The sequence below is a fragment of the Mesoplodon mirus genome, assembly GCF_964341445.2.
Source record: "Mesoplodon mirus genome assembly, contig: SUPER_14_unloc_4, whole genome shotgun sequence".
Classification (NCBI taxonomy): domain Eukaryota; kingdom Metazoa; phylum Chordata; class Mammalia; order Artiodactyla; family Ziphiidae; genus Mesoplodon; species Mesoplodon mirus.
Window position 1 is genome coordinate 546629 of NW_028295741.1, and position 17787 is coordinate 564415.

The 17787-nt window shown below is 45.5% G+C and overlaps 1 protein-coding gene across 1 annotated transcript in view; it reads left to right on the top strand.

Annotated features, from left to right (window-relative positions):
* Window positions 1-17787, top strand: part of LOC309816154 (uncharacterized protein) — a gene marked incomplete at both ends in the record, with an annotated part of 59342 nt that overhangs the window by 13096 nt on the left and 28459 nt on the right. Inside the window, one exon of the mRNA XM_082646811.1 lies at window positions 10725-11273. Coding sequence (XP_082502937.1) covers window positions 10725-11273 — 549 coding nt within the window. The remainder of the gene's footprint in view (window positions 1-10724; window positions 11274-17787) is intronic.

The following is a 17787-nucleotide window of genomic DNA, read 5'->3' on the forward strand; positions in this document are numbered from 1 at the left end:
TTGGAGTGCTTCTTGTCTCTTCCTGTCCTACCTCATTTGTTTTATCCCTTCCAGGGAGAAGAAAGGACCCTCGGGAGAGTAGCAGACAGAATGCCGTGGTCTGAAGGAGGATGAAGGGACCGGCACTCAGTCTAACATCATATGACAATAGAAGCGTCCTATGCAATAAAGGGCATTTTCCAAACCTTTCCTGGAGCTTTTATTTAAGGACATTTTTCTATCTATGCATCTATCTGTCATCTACATCTGTATCTTTCAAGGTTTGTGAACAAGCTTTCACATAAGCACTAGAGACGTCCGCCAGCATTTTCCAGAAGAGGCCTGCAAATTGCTGGGGACTCCTCACAAATAGGGAACGGCCACAACCCCTGCCACACAGACTATGCGCGTGGCCCTCCTGACGTACTCCCACTCTCTCTCTGAATTTCCCAACGTCTGAGATGAGGGTGCTGGCTGGAGGCAATGATCACGTGCAGGCTGAATCTTCTCCAGATTCTGATTCTCTTCCTGGGCATATCGTCCTCAAGCACAGTCTCCATGTCCCTGGCCACACTGATCTCTCTCCTTCAGTCCTTCCCTCCCTCCCTCTCCTGCCTCCCAGTGCAGAGAATACTTTTTTGCATTTGAGACGACATTTATTTTTGGTTCACAGAATTCTCACCTGTTCTACTGTGGCCTCCGTTGTGAACATTCCAAAGCTGAGACTTTTCTGTTTTTCTCCCTCATTTCTGCTGAGTCTTTACCTTCCTAATGCAGTGAACTCACAGTGCCTAGCTGACTGGATGGGGAAAAAGATCCAGGGGGCAAAGAGAAATAATAAAAGAATATATCAGTTAATTTTTCATAGTGTTATCCAACTACATATTTTAAAAATTTTGGAATAATATTAGGAATCTTCTCTTTATAAAAAACTGAATTATCGGGCTTCCCTGGTGGAGCAGTGGTTAAGAATATGCCTGCGAATGCACGGGACATGGGTTCGAGCCCTGTTCTGGGAAGATCCCACGTGCCACGGAGTAACTAAGCCCACGCGCCACAACTACTGAGCCTGCGCTCTAGAGCCTGTGCCACATCTACGGAGCCCACGTGCCACAACTACGGAAGCCTGCGTGCCTAGAGCCCATGATCCGGAACAAGAGAAGCCACTGCAATGAGAAGCCCGTGCACCACAGCCAAGAGGAGCCCCCGCTCACTGCAACTAGAGAACGCCCGCTAGCAGCAACAAAGACCCAATGCAGCCCCAAATAAATTAATTAATTTTTAAAAATTGAATTAGTTTCAAGGGTACAATGTATAAAAGTACAATAAAAGCCCCCCTTCATAACCCCCCAACCCCACTCTCAAGATGGAATAGATAGGCTGTGATACAATTTATAGTCGTAGTACTACTCCTCCTCCCACCACATCCGAAATCCTCTGAGCCAGGTGCAGCAGCTTCCTTTCACAATGCTAGGACCCGCCACAAGACACATGATAATCCCTTTGGACATTTCAAGGAGCGGCACCAAGGGAACAGTACCGGGGAAATGCCACTGACAGCTCAGAATATCCATGGCATTTCTAGAGCCTCGGCACTGCTCTTGCTCTGGGAATGAAGGTCCAAAAAGCACATCGGAGAATGTTCATAGTTGTAAACAAGCTCCACCTTTGAAACACGATCTACATAGAACCACATATACAAGCCTACACGATGGATGAAGCCAAGGTCTCCTCCATGATTTCCCTTCTGACCACCTTATTGTCTCCTCAACCATAAAAGGTGAACTTGAAACTCAGGACCTTGCCTTGTCACCAGAAACATCCAAGCTTGGATCAGTCTTTCTAAGACCAGATACTTGCTCTCTGAACTATTAGAGACTTGTCACATACACACAGGTAGAACAGGATTATTTCTATCTACCTGGGGACATGGAGTCTTTCACATTGCTCCTGATAAAACTCTCACAACAGCAAAACTTTACCTACAAAGGGTTCAAGCTATGACACTCCCAATTTCCACAAACCTCCTCAGCTCTTGTGAGTCACATGCAGCCAATTCCAGGAATTGGAAACATGGTTGTGAGGATGAAACTGACTTTGGGGCTCCCCTTGGATATGGTCTTCCAGACTTACCAAAAGGCCATTAAGAGGAAGGTTTACCCCACCTCAGGGAAACCCGAGGCAGTACTTGCAGTCAAGGGCTGGCCATGGCTTCTGAGCTACATCCAAAAAGAATTTCATACTGTACCTGGATCTGCTGAAGCCATTTCTGACTGTCCGAGAGCCAGCATGTACCGCTCCTCAACTGCCTCCATTGTGGATCATCAGTAGGGCTGTCAGATTTAGTACATAAAAATACAGGATACCCAGTTAACCTTGAACTTCACATGAATAATAAGTCATTATTTTTAGTATAAGTAGATCCTATGAACTATTTGGGGCATACTTATCTTCAAAATGTACTCGTTGTTTTTCAAACATTCATATTTAACTAAACAGCCTATATTTTATCTGTCCACCCTACTCAGCAGAAATGATGGAGGCTCATAGAGATCCAGGAGACGCCTCAGCGCCTCCTCAGCTTTTATTTCTACGTCCTGGACAGCGAGCACGAACCTTCCACTCCGTCATTGGCTAGAATGGAGGATATTCTCTGTTTTAGAGATTTTTCTACTTGTCATTGTTATTATCTTCCTTATTTTAAAGAGATGTTTATTTTTCCCCAAACTTAATAGCTCATCCAAAAGTATTTCAAAGTTCATTAGACAAGGGAAAAACAACATGGTTCTGAAAAGTGAAGGAAACCGCCTGGTGTTTAGTAAAGAAGTAGTAGGGAGATTGAAATAGCCAAACTTAATAAGCAGATCTCTCCAAGGGTATTTTCAGAGCTTGATACGCTCCCACACCCTGAAAATATTATTACATCAAGAATGTAGAACTGCTAACCAAATGTAAGGCTCCCATATGATTCTATCAAACTGAGGATGCTTCTTTACTAAGCAGTGAGCACACTTGCTGCCCCAGGGACCTTGGCAGTTGCAACGTAGGGCTCTTCCCTTTGGGATGGAAACAGCAAGTTTTCCTGTGGTCTACACGCTGGCCCCAAAAATACTACACTCCCAATACTTGTCAACTTTAAGTATTTTCCTACATATCTCCATTTTTCTGTTACTATTTGGGCTACATCCTAGACTTGACACTACATAAATTGCATTCAAGAAGCTATTTTTAAAAGTTGGTAGGAAACCTTAAATCTATGGCTTGCAGTCCCTGGCTTACTTTCATCCAGGTGCATAAGGGTTTTCAAAAGTAGTCAGGTTAGTTACCCCGTATCACAGCCCCACGCTTGTGTCACAGATATAAAAATGGAACATGATATTTAAGGTTTTAGTTGCCAAATCATCAAGCCTCCCAGACAGAGGCAATAGAGCAAAATGATTACAGAGGCATGGATTTTGATTTGCTCCAGCGTCTTGGGCAAGTCACTTGGCCTCTGTATTTATTTGTACTTATCTGCACTTATCTGTCACTTGGGGGTCATAATTGTACCTGGTCCATGGGTACGCTGTACAAATGATCTGTAAAGAAGTTACAAGAAACCGACACAGAGTAAGCACTCCACAGACATTGGCTATTAGCTATTGGAAATAGTTCTCCGTGAAACAGATGACTTTATCAGTGGATGACTCGGTGGGAGACAGTGAATCACAGAATCACAGCATGTTGAAAGTGACCTAGTTCACACTCTTATGTGAAAAAAAGAAAAGTGTGCATGGGTAGAAAATGTCTGAAACTTTACACAACAAAGAGTTCATCATGTTAACTTGGAGGATTAGAATAAATCAGGAAAGGAGGAAAGAAAAACTTGAGTGTAATTCAATTTCTCTATCATTTGTGTTTCTACACTGAGACTCTGAATACACTGGAAGTGCAATTTTTTTTAATGTGGCGGGATAAAGGTTTTCAAGTTTTCCTGATCCATCCATATTATTATCTCAGAATTGCTGGCAGTTCTTGCCATCTTCGGATCTACACCCATGTGAGTCAGTGGGCCATTCTGGACGGAGGAGATAATAGAGCAGAAGTGAAGTGAGAGGAAAGGAGAGACAAGATTTTCTCTTTTCTCTTCAAAGAGGAAAGGTCTTTGGAATGGGAACAACTCACAACCAAACTTTGGGGAAAGGATGTGATGGAAAATGAGACAAACATCCTACCCCTGTGATGAGAAGGATTCCCTGGGCTGGATGGAGGGAGGTCACAGGTGGCTGGACAAGGAAACCAACTAGGGAGAAACACACACAAGTGCAGGGCAAACACCCTGAGGCCACTCAGCCTGACTCCATGCAAACATGTGTCCAGCAGCCAGCCCTTCACCTCTGGCTCCCCAGCAAGACAGGTACCTCGGGCGTGCCAACTCATTCTGAGTCCATTATGCCTGGCCATTCATAAACCGCTGTCTAACGTGTGAGGAATAAACTCTCAATGTTTATGAGGAAACTGGGGAAGGAGATTGAAAGGTTACTTAAACGGAAAAAAAAGAAGTTCAGCAAGGCAGGATGGTAGAGAGACAAGAAAAAGACCTTAAAAGATAGATAGGATTTGCCAAAGAAGAGAAAGAAAAAGAAATGATTCCAAATGGGTTAACCTGCAGCTGGGAAGTTAAGGAAGATTATTGATGGGTGAAGACTATGGAATAAAGCGAATAAAATTTATCCGAAATTGCTGAGAATATGGTAAGCAGCATGATTATCAAATTATGAATTGGCTGCAATGGCATTCTAGGGGGACACTAGGAAGGGGAAGCAAATGTTCCTGAGATGACAGTAGCAGGGGGAAAGTTGTTTCAGGGGAAGATCAGTCTTGCAGAGGGTGTATCAGAGGAGGGCAAGCGTGAGCAAGCAAGGAAATACTAAGTGTATACGGTTCCTTCACTGAGTGCACCCAGCCCCACGGTCAGCCTTGAGAACAAGCAGGACTTCAGGTACTAGAGCTACATTTCAGTCATCAAGACTTGAGAAGACACCCTTAACTCAGGTCTTCTCTTCAAACTCCATCTTTCCTTCTTAACCTTCATTTGGCCTCTTCCCTTACCCTCCAGCTGTGGACTGAGGCCACAGAGCAAGATGGGTCACTAGTGTCCTCCATCCCCTGGCGACTGTGGTTCACATCAGTGGAGTACCAAAGGCAATAACCAAGTAACAGACACAAGAGTGTATGAAGAAGAAGAGATTCTGATAAGGCTTTCTGTGACAGTGTGGGCCAAGTCGGCTCTATATGGCCGGTATCACGTGAATTATGAGCAGCCTTAGGGGAGAAGTTCTCAGAAGGCAGAGCCTGGCTCTCTAGAGGCTCTGCGTGCTCACAGCCCACTCCAAGACCTCAGTTACAGCTTCGGCCCCCAATATCCCTCCCTCTGCCTGCTCACAGTTTTTGAAGTCTTCTTTCCTCCACATTTCTCTTGAGAGGTGGAGGAGGAAGATGAGCTTCAGGCCAGCTCAGACTCCCCTGGGATCCCAGCAGGATGCCTATCATTAACCTCCCACCTTCTAGGAAGCTCCTAAGATCTTCACATTTGGGGCAGTTCTCATTTCAGCTGTGCTTCAAATTGCTGGCTGGAGACGGCCTGTTGGAAGGTGGCTAAAAGCAAGTAGCAATCCTTCGGGCAGCCTGGCCCTTCTCGACTCTCAGACACCTTCAGGGATATTCTAGGAAATGTTGTTTGTTCTAGAGAAGGGAGGGAAACAATCCAATTGTCCAATAATGCTTGAATGGAAAATAAATGATGCTATATGCATGTGATGAAATAATATCAAACAGTCAAAAATCAAAGACCTAGATCTATATGGATTCACATGGATAAATCTTGAAAACATAATATTGATTGAAAGAAAATAAGATAAAGAACGTTAGATTGTGATAACAGGTATGTAAGTATTTAAATATTTAAATCAATTCAACATATTGCTTCTATATATATAGATGCAAGAAAATAAACTTTATCCAAAGAACACACTATTTACATTTAATATGCTCATTTATCTAGGAGACCCAAAAGAACCCACAGATAAACTAGCAGGAACTAATAAGACGGTTCAACAAGGCACACACATACAAGATCAATAAATTTAAAAAAATAAAAAAATAAAAAAATATAAATTTTAAAAATCAATCAGGCTCCTCTACAGTGGCGATAACAAATTAGAAACTGTAAAAGAAAATAAGAAAAAAAGAAGATCTAAAAATTGTCACAAGAGCCATATAAATTATTTAGAGCTAAGCATACGTAGAAGGCAATATAACTAACAAACTGAGTACGAACAGTTAAACTCCGCCCAACCCAGGGTTAGGAAAAGACTGTTGTTACTTTATGAGAACAGACCCTCTTCTTAAGGAGCAGATCAGTAAGTGAGAGTGAATCAAAGAAACACAGCATTTGAAAAGTCAGCTAGTCCAAGCCTCTTGATCGCACATACAGAAGCTGAAGCCCAGATAGGTTGAGTTACTTGCTAAAGGGCCCAATGTCCTGACTCAAGGACTAGCATTTTTCACTCAGTCGCAAGACACAATCAAATGCAGTACCTTGGAGAGAGATGGGGAAAAAATGAAGAAATCAATTATATAGTTCCTCATCTTTAAGTACAGAAATAGCTGTGACAAAATTACACGTATTGAGGGAAAATTGAAGTGCAGAGTTTAAAATGTCAATAATCCACAGGGAAACTGGAGACCATTTAAAATATTCATATTAAATCTCTCTAGAAAAGACATTAAAAGATGTCCAATCAAAATGTGAATTTTATAATAGACATGGTATGATACAATTTATAATAGATATGGTAGGAACCTTTCCCTTTCACGGGAAAGCATCGGCTGGGAAAAAGGAATTGTTCTTGAAAATGGGGCCTGTGCTACTGCAGACACTGTGCTCACCCTAGGTCCATCGAATGCACTGATGTCAGCACTGAGGTCACAGAATTCCGCTGTGCGCCTGGCAACCTTGCAAACATAACAGCCCTGGTGAGCACTAGGCAGTACTGCTGGTTCACTAAGTGGTACAAGTTTTTCAGCCATTTAGGAGACTTGACTATTTTTGTTTGTATTGAATCATTTCAACGGATTGCCCAAGAGCCAAGAAGGGCCAACCTGTAGGTAAGAGGAGGAGTTGGACATCTCTTGAGGCATCTTCTAAGGGAGACTTCTAGTTGGTACGATGGAACGGCGACAAAAGAGGAAACATCTGGAAAATGAAGAGTCCCAGGAAACTGCCGAGAACGGAGGAGGTATGTGGGGGGCAACTTGTCTGGGGCACATGGGTTTCTGCCAAACTGAAGCTTCTCTAGGAAGCGGGGGACTGAGAACGTGTCACCTGTGAAGCAGGGAGCGAGAGACCTTGTCTCACTGATGCTGCCGTATCTATCTGGAGGGCCCCTGTGGTGTGAGACGGCACAGAACGGCCAGATGCCCCCTGGGAGTTGGGAGGTCAGCTCCGCTGGTCTGAGGACTCTCTCCTGGGGCAGCCGGGCCTGGAGCTTTGTCGGACTCACAGCAGGCTGCATCCTGCTTGCACAGACCTAGAGGTGCAGCTTTTCTCAGTCCCCGATTTCTCTCTTATTCTCTTGGATCTTTCCCTGGGGTCATGAGGTGGGGGATGTGAAGGATGCAAGGATGCTGAGAGAGACCCATGAGTTGCTTGGCCTCTTTTACCAAAGTGGAAAGAGAAGCCCCATGAGTTGAAGGCCCTGTTGAAAAATATCTTGACAAGTGGAATGCACTTTGAAAGAAGATTGTTTGTCTAGGGATGGTGTCATATTGAAAGCAAGGAGGATTTATTCCTTCAACAGGAAGAATTTCCCAAAGGAGATCAAGGGAAGGGAAGGGTTTTCCAGAGACTGAGACCACGTGAGCGGGGGTGAGAAATGGCCTCAGGGTCCTGCGGGGAGCTCTGAGAGCCACGGGCCACGTGGTGCCTGCGTGCATTAAATGTAGGCGAGTAGCTTGCCCTGGGAGAGGGGTGGTCACCCCAGAGCTCCAGCTAGAGGCCTCTGCCCCAGATTAGAGCCCAGTAGCTCCTACCAGGCCCAGGGCCCTGGAGACTGTAGGATGGGCCCTGGGAATGGAGCTCTAGACAGCAGGCAGATTTCCAGGCAGTGGCTGGGACAGGCTGGGGAAGGCAATGACTGCCCCTGACCATTCAGAATATTTTGCTCTATGTTCCTGTGTGTGTGTGGGTGTGTGAGTGTGTGTGTGTGTGTGTGTGTGTGTGTGTGTGTGGTAGTGCAGAGAAGAGCGAGATGAATGGGGTTAGAGTGCTTACCAGATATAAAGTCTGCGTGGTAAAGTTCTTGTCACCCTGCCTGGACCTGGCTGACACTCGGTGTACGTAAGAGTGTATACAGAATTCTTGTTAGGGGTGTTTTATGAGACAGTAACTCATACACCCATGTACACTCTGATGAAGCAAAAATATCACACACCCCACATTTAACTTCCTTATTAAACCACACACAGCACATGGAGGTATATACACGGATCCCTCCTGTACTACGTTCTCATACAACCCACCTGTATCACAATCCTCTCCTCCAACACCAAACGCTGGAGATGAGATATGTATATAGACACACACACTATATATATAGGACACACACACACACTCACACTATATATATATATATATATATATATATATATATATATATATATATATATATATATATATATATATATATATATGTATCTCCACAACTCTCGCACAAACACAGCTAACTTCAGCCATCTCTAAATACCTCTGTAAGAACCAGTCACGTGTCATACACACCACACTTGTAACACATTCTTGAGTAATGCCAGACCCGCTTTGTACAAACCACAGTAAACCACAGTCTCAGTAACCCATGTCAGGATTGCCAGAGAAAATATGGGCTATCCAGTTCAATTTGAATTCCAGATAAACAACAAGTAATTTTTCAGTATCAGTATGTCCCAAATATTGTATGGGCCATACTTACACTAAAACTAAGTAAGAACAAATACTGCATGGGAATACTTACACTAAAAAATTATTCTGGGTTTATCTGAAACTGAAATTTAACTGGGTGCCTTGTATTCTTGTTCGCTAAGTCTGGCAACCCTTATATACTTACCACCAGCTGATGTATTATATATTTATTGTAGTTTTGTTTAGTGTGTGTCTTCCCCTACTAGAATGTGCAGCGTTACCAAAGACTACAACAATGGAAGAGTGCCGGATACACAGGAGTAGCTGCTTACTGAATCTTGGTGAATGAATGAATGAACACGCACCATAAATACAAGCCACACCATGTAATGAGGAAACGTTACATGTCCCAGAATTCCTGACTTGTGAACAGAAACCATGCACACAAAGGCCACAGACACAGATAGACACGTCTGCACTGTGCTCCCCATGCCAACCCCACACTTACCACAGACTTAACTGATACACATCACTCACTCTTCCCACACACTCACAGTCACCACCGAGGCCTACATTACCAACTAGACAGTGAGAGAATAAGTATTGATTGGAATTAAATCCTGGAGGATCCACTGGGAATCACACTCTCAACTGTGTGTATTCACTGCACCTGACACGTGTCACACACTCAGTAAATATTTGTGGACAGAGGACTGATGAACCCACCCTGAGCCTTTCATTCCTCCCTCAGGAATCTCGAAGTCACAAGAGGATCCCCCTCGGCTTGGATCCACTGTGGTGGCCCAAGGCTGCAGCCCAGGGGCAGTGGAGGTCTCCTCTGCCCCTAAATACTTATTCTGTACTTCTACTCCACGCAAGCTCAGCTACGCTGGTAAGGGTGCGGGGCTCCTCAGGTGAGGGGGTGCTTGGCTGTGAGGCAGGAGGCACACAGATCCCAGGGAGGCGGAGAGGAAATCCAGGGTCATCAGAGGTGATGAGGGCTCTGTGGAGGAGCCTGGGCAGGATGGCTGAGCTGTTCCGAGGGCGTGGAAGCCAGCTGAGTCTGGGGGGGCGGTGTGAATACTGGTAGTACCATGGTGGGGAAGTCAAGGAGCAGGGTCCGGAAAGGTCTGGGCTTGAGGTGGAGGGAAGAGGGACCAGATTAAGCATCTTCAGAGGAAAATGTAGGCTTTGTCTTTGCCTTTGCTTCCAGAGAAGGACAGAGTTCTGCATCATACACCTCCAGACTGAGAGCAGGACCATCCAGCTCAGGTCCACACAGCTCACACATACAACTGCCCTCCAGGCACAGCCCTTCTCACAGCACACATAAACCCCAAGCACCACAGCCCCATTCCACAAGTAATGCAGCACCAATATTACCAAAATCACACTCCTTGTCATACACGCATCCAGCCGCATCCCTCACATACCACAGCCCTCACCACCATACTCCACACCCCTGTATACAGACACCGCTCCAGTATCCCCCCCACGCACATGAAAAGCCCACAGATGACACCAGATACACCGCTCCATCCTACGGCCAACAGACACCAAGCTCACGACATAGCTACGTCATGCAAATGTCCCTCTCTCGTCTACCACACCTGCTCCCTCAGCTTCCGGCACGGCCCATGTATGTTATTATGGTTTTAATTTCCTTTTTCAGCAATGCGGAGATTTCGAGACACTGCCTGGCCTACAGCACCCCTAGCCCAGGTTCAGGAAGAAGGGGAGACCGCTCCCCCATCACACTGTGTCTCCTCCTCACTCTCTTCACCCTGTAAGGACTATCTGCACCCAGACAAAGAGGAAAGGGGCATGAAAATATACTACATGCAGGTACAAGTGAACAAGGGTGTCGCTGTCTCCTGGAAGACAAAAAAACCCTTGGAGTTGCCTGAAAAGCAGCTGACGATAGAAGAAGTGACCCTTCCTGAGGATGCGTGCACAGTAGGCACTTGCCCCTCTGATGTGTTCACCGAAAGCCTCCTGTCTGACAGTGAGCCCACTGGGGAGGAGAAAGAGTATGAGGAAAGGGCAGAGCCAGGCAGCCCATCAGGGTCACCTGCCATCGAGGAGAGACCCAGGGCCAAGACACCGGACTGGATGGTGACCATGGAGAACGGCTTCAGGTGCATGGCCTGCTGCCGGGTCTTCCCCACCTTGGAGATCCTCCAGCAGCACGTGAAGGGCGGCGTCCTGCAGGGCTTCAGCTGCCGTGTCTTTCATCTCAACATGGCCCAGTGGATGGGCAATGTGGAATCCGAGAGCACACCTGAGGAGGAGGAGGAGGAGGAGGAAGAGAAGCAAGAAGAAAAGGAGAATGAGGGAGAGCAGCCCACGGGGGAAGGCCCCAGCCCAAAGAGACCCCGCAGGCAGGGTCTTTTCTCTCCTTTGAGTTCCAAACAGCAACTGAGATTCATGGGACAGAAGATCCTGGAAGACGGTGTGGCCGTCCCTTGGAAGAGGTAAGGCTTGAGGCTGGCAGTCTTCTGAGCCTATGTCACGGGGGCCCAGAGGAGTCTAAGGGAAGGGGCCGCACACATGTGCTGGTTTACCTAATGGCTCTGCAGTTGCATCAAATGGGACACACCCAGCACTAACAAAGGCATTGACCTCTGTTGACGTAAACAAGAAGGTGGAGCCTTTTCCTAGGAGTTTTCTCAGGGTCTGCACGATGGACCTCAACTCTTAGAGGACGTACTGCCAGCAGCTCCTTCTCGGCAGAGAGAGCCAGGAGTGGTCTCAAGAGAGGACAGGGGCCCTTGCAGGACCAGAACTTTGAGGTCTGAGAGCCTTGGGCCTGAGCCAAGATCTCACCCTGACCACTGGACCGAGCCTTCTGTGACAAAGGGGAATATGAAAGAGAGTCACGTGGAAATGAGGTCCCCCGAGATATGGAAATGTTCCAGAACCTTCGTTGCGTGGTAGTTGATCTGGAGCCAAGCTCACTGTGGTGTGTGTAGCTCTGAGCATTAAGGCAATGCTGGAGGGTAACCCTGACCAGCAGAGCTTGGAGTGCTTCTTGTCTCTTCCTGTCCTACCTCATTTGTTTTATCCCTTCCAGGGAGAAGAAAGGACCCTCGGGAGAGTAGCAGACAGAATGCCGTGGTCTGAAGGAGGATGAAGGGACCGGCACTCAGTCTAACATCATATGACAATAGAAGCGTCCTATGCAATAAAGGGCATTTTCCAAACCTTTCCTGGAGCTTTTATTTAAGGACATTTTTCTATCTATGCATCTATCTGTCATCTACATCTGTATCTTTCAAGGTTTGTGAACAAGCTTTCACATAAGCACTAGAGACGTCCGCCAGCATTTTCCAGAAGAGGCCTGCAAATTGCTGGGGACTCCTCACAAATAGGGAACGGCCACAACCCCTGCCACACAGACTATGCGCGTGGCCCTCCTGACGTACTCCCACTCTCTCTCTGAATTTCCCAACGTCTGAGATGAGGGTGCTGGCTGGAGGCAATGATCACGTGCAGGCTGAATCTTCTCCAGATTCTGATTCTCTTCCTGGGCATATCGTCCTCAAGCACAGTCTCCATGTCCCTGGCCACACTGATCTCTCTCCTTCAGTCCTTCCCTCCCTCCCTCTCCTGCCTCCCAGTGCAGAGAATACTTTTTTGCATTTGAGACGACATTTATTTTTGGTTCACAGAATTCTCACCTGTTCTACTGTGGCCTCCGTTGTGAACATTCCAAAGCTGAGACTTTTCTGTTTTTCTCCCTCATTTCTGCTGAGTCTTTACCTTCCTAATGCAGTGAACTCACAGTGCCTAGCTGACTGGATGGGGAAAAAGATCCAGGGGGCAAAGAGAAATAATAAAAGAATATATCAGTTAATTTTTCATAGTGTTATCCAACTACATATTTTTAAAATTTTGGAATAATATTAGGAATCTTCTCTTTATAAAAAACTGAATTATCGGGCTTCCCTGGTGGAGCAGTGGTTAAGAATATGCCTGTGAATGCAGGGGACATGGGTTCGAGCCCTGTTCTGGGAAGATCCCACGTGCCACGGAGTAACAAAGCCCACGCACCACAACTACTGAGCTTGCGCTCTAGAGCCTGTGCCACATCTACCGAGCCCACGTGCCACAACTACGGAAGCCTGCGTGCCTAGAGCCCATGATCCAGAACAAGAGAAGCCACTGCAATGAGAAGCCCGTGCACCACAGCCAAGAGGAGCCCCCGCTCACTGCAACTAGAGAACACCCGCTAGCAGCAACAAAGACCCAATGCAGCCCCAAATAAATTAATTAATTTTAAAAAATTGAATTAGTTTCAAGGGTACAATGTATAAAAGTACAATAAAAGCCCCCCTTCAAACCCCCCAACCCCACTCTCAAGATGGAATAGATATGCTGTGATACAATTTATAGTCGTAGTACTACTCCTCCTCCCACCACATCCGAAATCCTCTGAGCCAGGTGCAGCAGCTTCCTTTCACAATGCTAGGACCCGCCACAAGACACATGATAATCCCTTTGGACATTTCAAGGAGCGGCACCAAGGGAACAGTACCGGGGAAATGCCACTGACAGCTCAGAATATCCATGGCATTTCTAGAGCCTCGGCACTGCTCTTGCTCTGGGAATGAAGGTCCAAAAAGCACATCGGAGAATGTTCATAGTTGTAAACAAGCTCCACCTTTGAAACACGATCTACATAGAACCACATATACAAGCCTGCACGATGGATGAAGCCAAGGTCTCCTCCATGATTTCCCTTCTGACCACCTTATTGTCTCCTCAACCATAAAAGGTGAACTTGAAACTCAGGACCTTGCCTTGTCACCAGAAACATCCAAGCTTGGATCAGTCTTTCTAAGACCAGATACTTGCTCTCTGAACTATTAGAGACTTGTCACATACACACAGGTAGAACAGGATTATTTCTATCTACCTGGGGACTTGGAGTCTTTCACATTGCTCCTGTTAAAACACTCACAACAGCAAAACTTTACCTACAAAGGGTTCAAGCTATGACACTCCCAATTTCCACAAACCTCCTCAGCTCTTGTGAGTCACATGCAGCCAATTCCAGGAATTGGAAACATGGTTGTGAGGATGAAACTGACTTTGGGGCTCCCCTTGGATATGGTCTTCCAGACTTACCAAAAGGCCATTAACAGGAAGGTTTACCCCACCTCAGGGAAACCCGAGGCAGTACTTGCAGTCAAGGACTGGCCATGGCTTCTGAGCTACATCCAAAAAGAATTTCATACTGTACCTGGATCTGCTGAAGCCATTTCTGACTGTCCGAGAGCCAGCATGTACCCCTCCTCAACTGCCTCCATTGTGGATCATCAGTAGGGCTCAGATTTAGGACATAAAAATACAGGATACCCAGTTAACCTTGAACTTCACATGAATAATAAGTCATTATTTTTAGTATAAGTAGATCCTATGAACTATTTGGGGCATACTTATCTTCAAAATGTACTCGTTGTTTTTCAAACATTCATATTTAACTAAACAGCCTATATTTCATCTGTCAACCCTACTCAGCAGAAATGATGGAGGCTCATAGAGATCCAGGAGACGCCTCAGCGCCTCCTCAGCTTTTATTTCTACGTCCTGGACAGCGAGCACGAACCTTCCACTCCGTCATTGGCTAGAATGGAGGATATTCTCTGTTTTAGAGCTTTTTCTACTTGTCATTGTTATTATCTTCCTTATTTTAAAGAGATGTTTATTTTTTCCCATACTTAATAGCTCATCCAAAAGTATTTCAAAGTTCATTAGACAAGGGAAAAACAACATGGTTCTGAAAAGTGAAGGAAACCGCCTGGTGTTTAGTAAAGAAGTAGTAGGGAGATTGAAAAAGCCAAACTTAATAAGCAGATCTCTCCAAGGGTATTTTCAGAGCTTGATACGCTCCCACACCCTGAAAATATTATTACATCAAGAATGTAGAACTGCTAACCAAATGTAAGGCTCCCATATGATTCTATCAAACTGAGGATGCTTCTTTACTAAGCAGTGAGCACACTTGCTGCCCCAGGGACCTTGGCAGTTGCAACGTAGGGCTCTTCCCTTTGGGATGGAAACAGCAAGTTTTCCTGTGTTCTACACGCTGGCCCCAAAAATACTGCACTCCCAATACTTGTCAACTTTAAGTATTTTCCTACATATCTCCATTTTTCTGTTACTATTTGGACTACATCCTAGACTTGACACTACATAAATTGCATTCAAGAAGGTATTTTTAAAAGTTGGTAGGAAAGCTTAAATCTATGGCTTCCAGTCCCTGGCTTACTTTCATCCAGGTGCATAAGGGTTTTCAAAAGTAGTCAGGTTAGGTACCCCGTATCACAGCCCCACGCTTGTGTCACAGATATAAAAATGGAACATGATATTTAAGGTTTTAGTTGCCAAATCATCAAGCCTCCCAGACAGAGGCAATAGAGCAAAATGATTACAGAGGCATGGATTTTGATTTGCTCCAGTGTCTTGGGCAAGTCACTTGGCCTCTGTATTTATTTGTACTTATCTGCACTTATCTGTCACTTGGGGGTCATAATTGTACCTGGTCCATGGGTACGCTGTACAAATGATCTGTAAAGCAGTTACAAGAAACCGACACAGAGTAAGCAATCCACAGACATTGGCTATTAGCTATTGGAAATAGTTCTCCGTGAAACAGATGACTTTATCAGTGGATGACTCGGTGGGAGACAGTGAATCACAGAATCACAGCATGTTGAAAGTGACCTAGTTCACACTCTTATGTGAAAAAAAGAAAAGTGTGCATGGTTAGAAAATGTCTGAAACTTTACCTAACAAATAGTTCATCATGTTAGCATTGAGGATTAGAATAAATCAGGAAAGGAGGAAAGAAAAACTTGAGTGTAATTCAATTTCTCTATCATTTGTGTTTCTACACTGAGACTCTGAATACACTGGAAGTGCAATTTTTTTTAATGTGGCGGGATAAAGGTCTTCAAGTTTTCCTGATCCATCCATATTATTATCTCAGAATTGCTGGCAGTTCTTGCCATCTTCGGATCTACACCCATGTGAGTCAGTGGGCCATTCTGGACGGAGGAGATAATAGAACAGAAGTGAAGTGAGAGGAAAGGAGAGAAAAGATTTTCTCTTTTCTCTTCAAAGAGGAAAGGTCTTTGGAATGGGAACAACTCACAACCAAACTTTGGGGAAAGGATGTGACGGAAAATGAGACAAACATCCTACCCATGTGATGAGAAGGATTCCCTGGGCTCGATGGAGGGAGGTCACAGGTGGCTGGAGAAGGAAACCAACTAGGGCGAAACACACACAAGTGCAGGGCAAACACCCTGAGGCCACTCAGCCTGACTCCATGCAAACATGTGTCCAGCAGCCAGCCCTTCACCTGTGGCTCCCCAGCAAGACAGGTGCCTCGTGGGTGCCTACTCATTCTAAGTCCATTATGCCTGGCCATTCATAAACCGCTGTCTAACGTGTGAGGAATAAACTCTCAATGTTTATGAGGAAACTGGGGAAGGAGATTGAAAGGTTACTTAAACGGAAAAAAAAGAAGTTCAGCAAGGCAGGATGGTAGAGAGACAAGAAAAAGACCTTAAAAGATAGAAAGGATTTGCCAAAGAAGAGAAAGCAAAAGAAATGATTCCGAATGGGTTAACCTGCAGCTAGGAAGTTAAGAAAGATTATTGATGGGTGAAGACTATGGAATAAAGCGAATAAAATTTATCCGAAATTGCTGAGAATATGGTAAGCAGCATGATTATCAAATTATGAATTGGCTGCAATGGCATTCTAGGGGGACACTAGGCAGGGGAAGCAAATGTTCCTGAGATGACAGTAGCAGGGGGAAAGTTGTTTCAGGGGAAGATCAGTCTTGCAGAGGGTGTATCAGAGGAGGGCAAGTGTGAGCAAGCAAGGAAATACTAAGTGTATACGGTTCCTTCACTGAGTGCACCCAGCCCCTCGGTCAGCCTTGAGAAAAAGCAGGACTTCAGGTACTGGAGCTACATTTCAGTCATCAAGACTTGAGAAGACACCCTTAACTCAGGTCTCCTCTTCAAACTCCATCTTTCCTTCTTAACCTTCATTTGGCCTCTTCCCTTACCCTCCAGCTGTGGACTGAGGCCACAGAGCAAGATGGGTCACTAGTGTCCTCCATCCCCTGGCGACTGTGGTTCACATCAGTGGAGTACCAATGGCAATAACCAAGTAACAGACACAAGAGTGTATGAAGAAGAAGAGATTCTGATAAGGCTTTCTGTGACAGTGTGGGCCAAGTCGGCTCTATATGGCCGGTATCACGTGAATTATGAGCAGCCTTAGGGGAGAAGTTCTCAGAAGGCAGAGCCTGGCTCTCTAGAGGCTCTGCGTGCTCACAGCCCACTCCAAGACCTCAGTTACAGCTTCGGCCCCCAATATCCCTCCCTCTGCCTGCTCACAGTTTTTGAAGTCTTCTTTCCTCCACATTTCTCTTGAGACGTGGAGGAGGAAGATGAGCTTCAGGCCAGCTCAGACTCCCCTGGGATCCCAGCAGGATGCCTATCATTAACCTCCCACCTTCTAGGAAGCTCCTAAGATCTTCACATTTGGGGCAGTTCTCATTTCAGCTGTGCTTCAAATTGCTGGCTGGAGACGGCCTGTTGGAAGGTGGCTAAAAGCAAGTAGCAATCCTTCGGGCAGTCTGGCCCTTCTCGACTGTCAGACACCTTCAGGGATATTCTAGGAAATGTTGTTTGTTCTAGAGAAGGGAGGGAAAAAATCCAATTGTCCAATAATGCTTGAATGGAAAATAAATGATGCTATATGCATGTGATCAAATAATATCAAACAGTCAAAAATCAAAGACCTAGATCTATATGGATTCACATGGATAAATCTTGAAAACATAA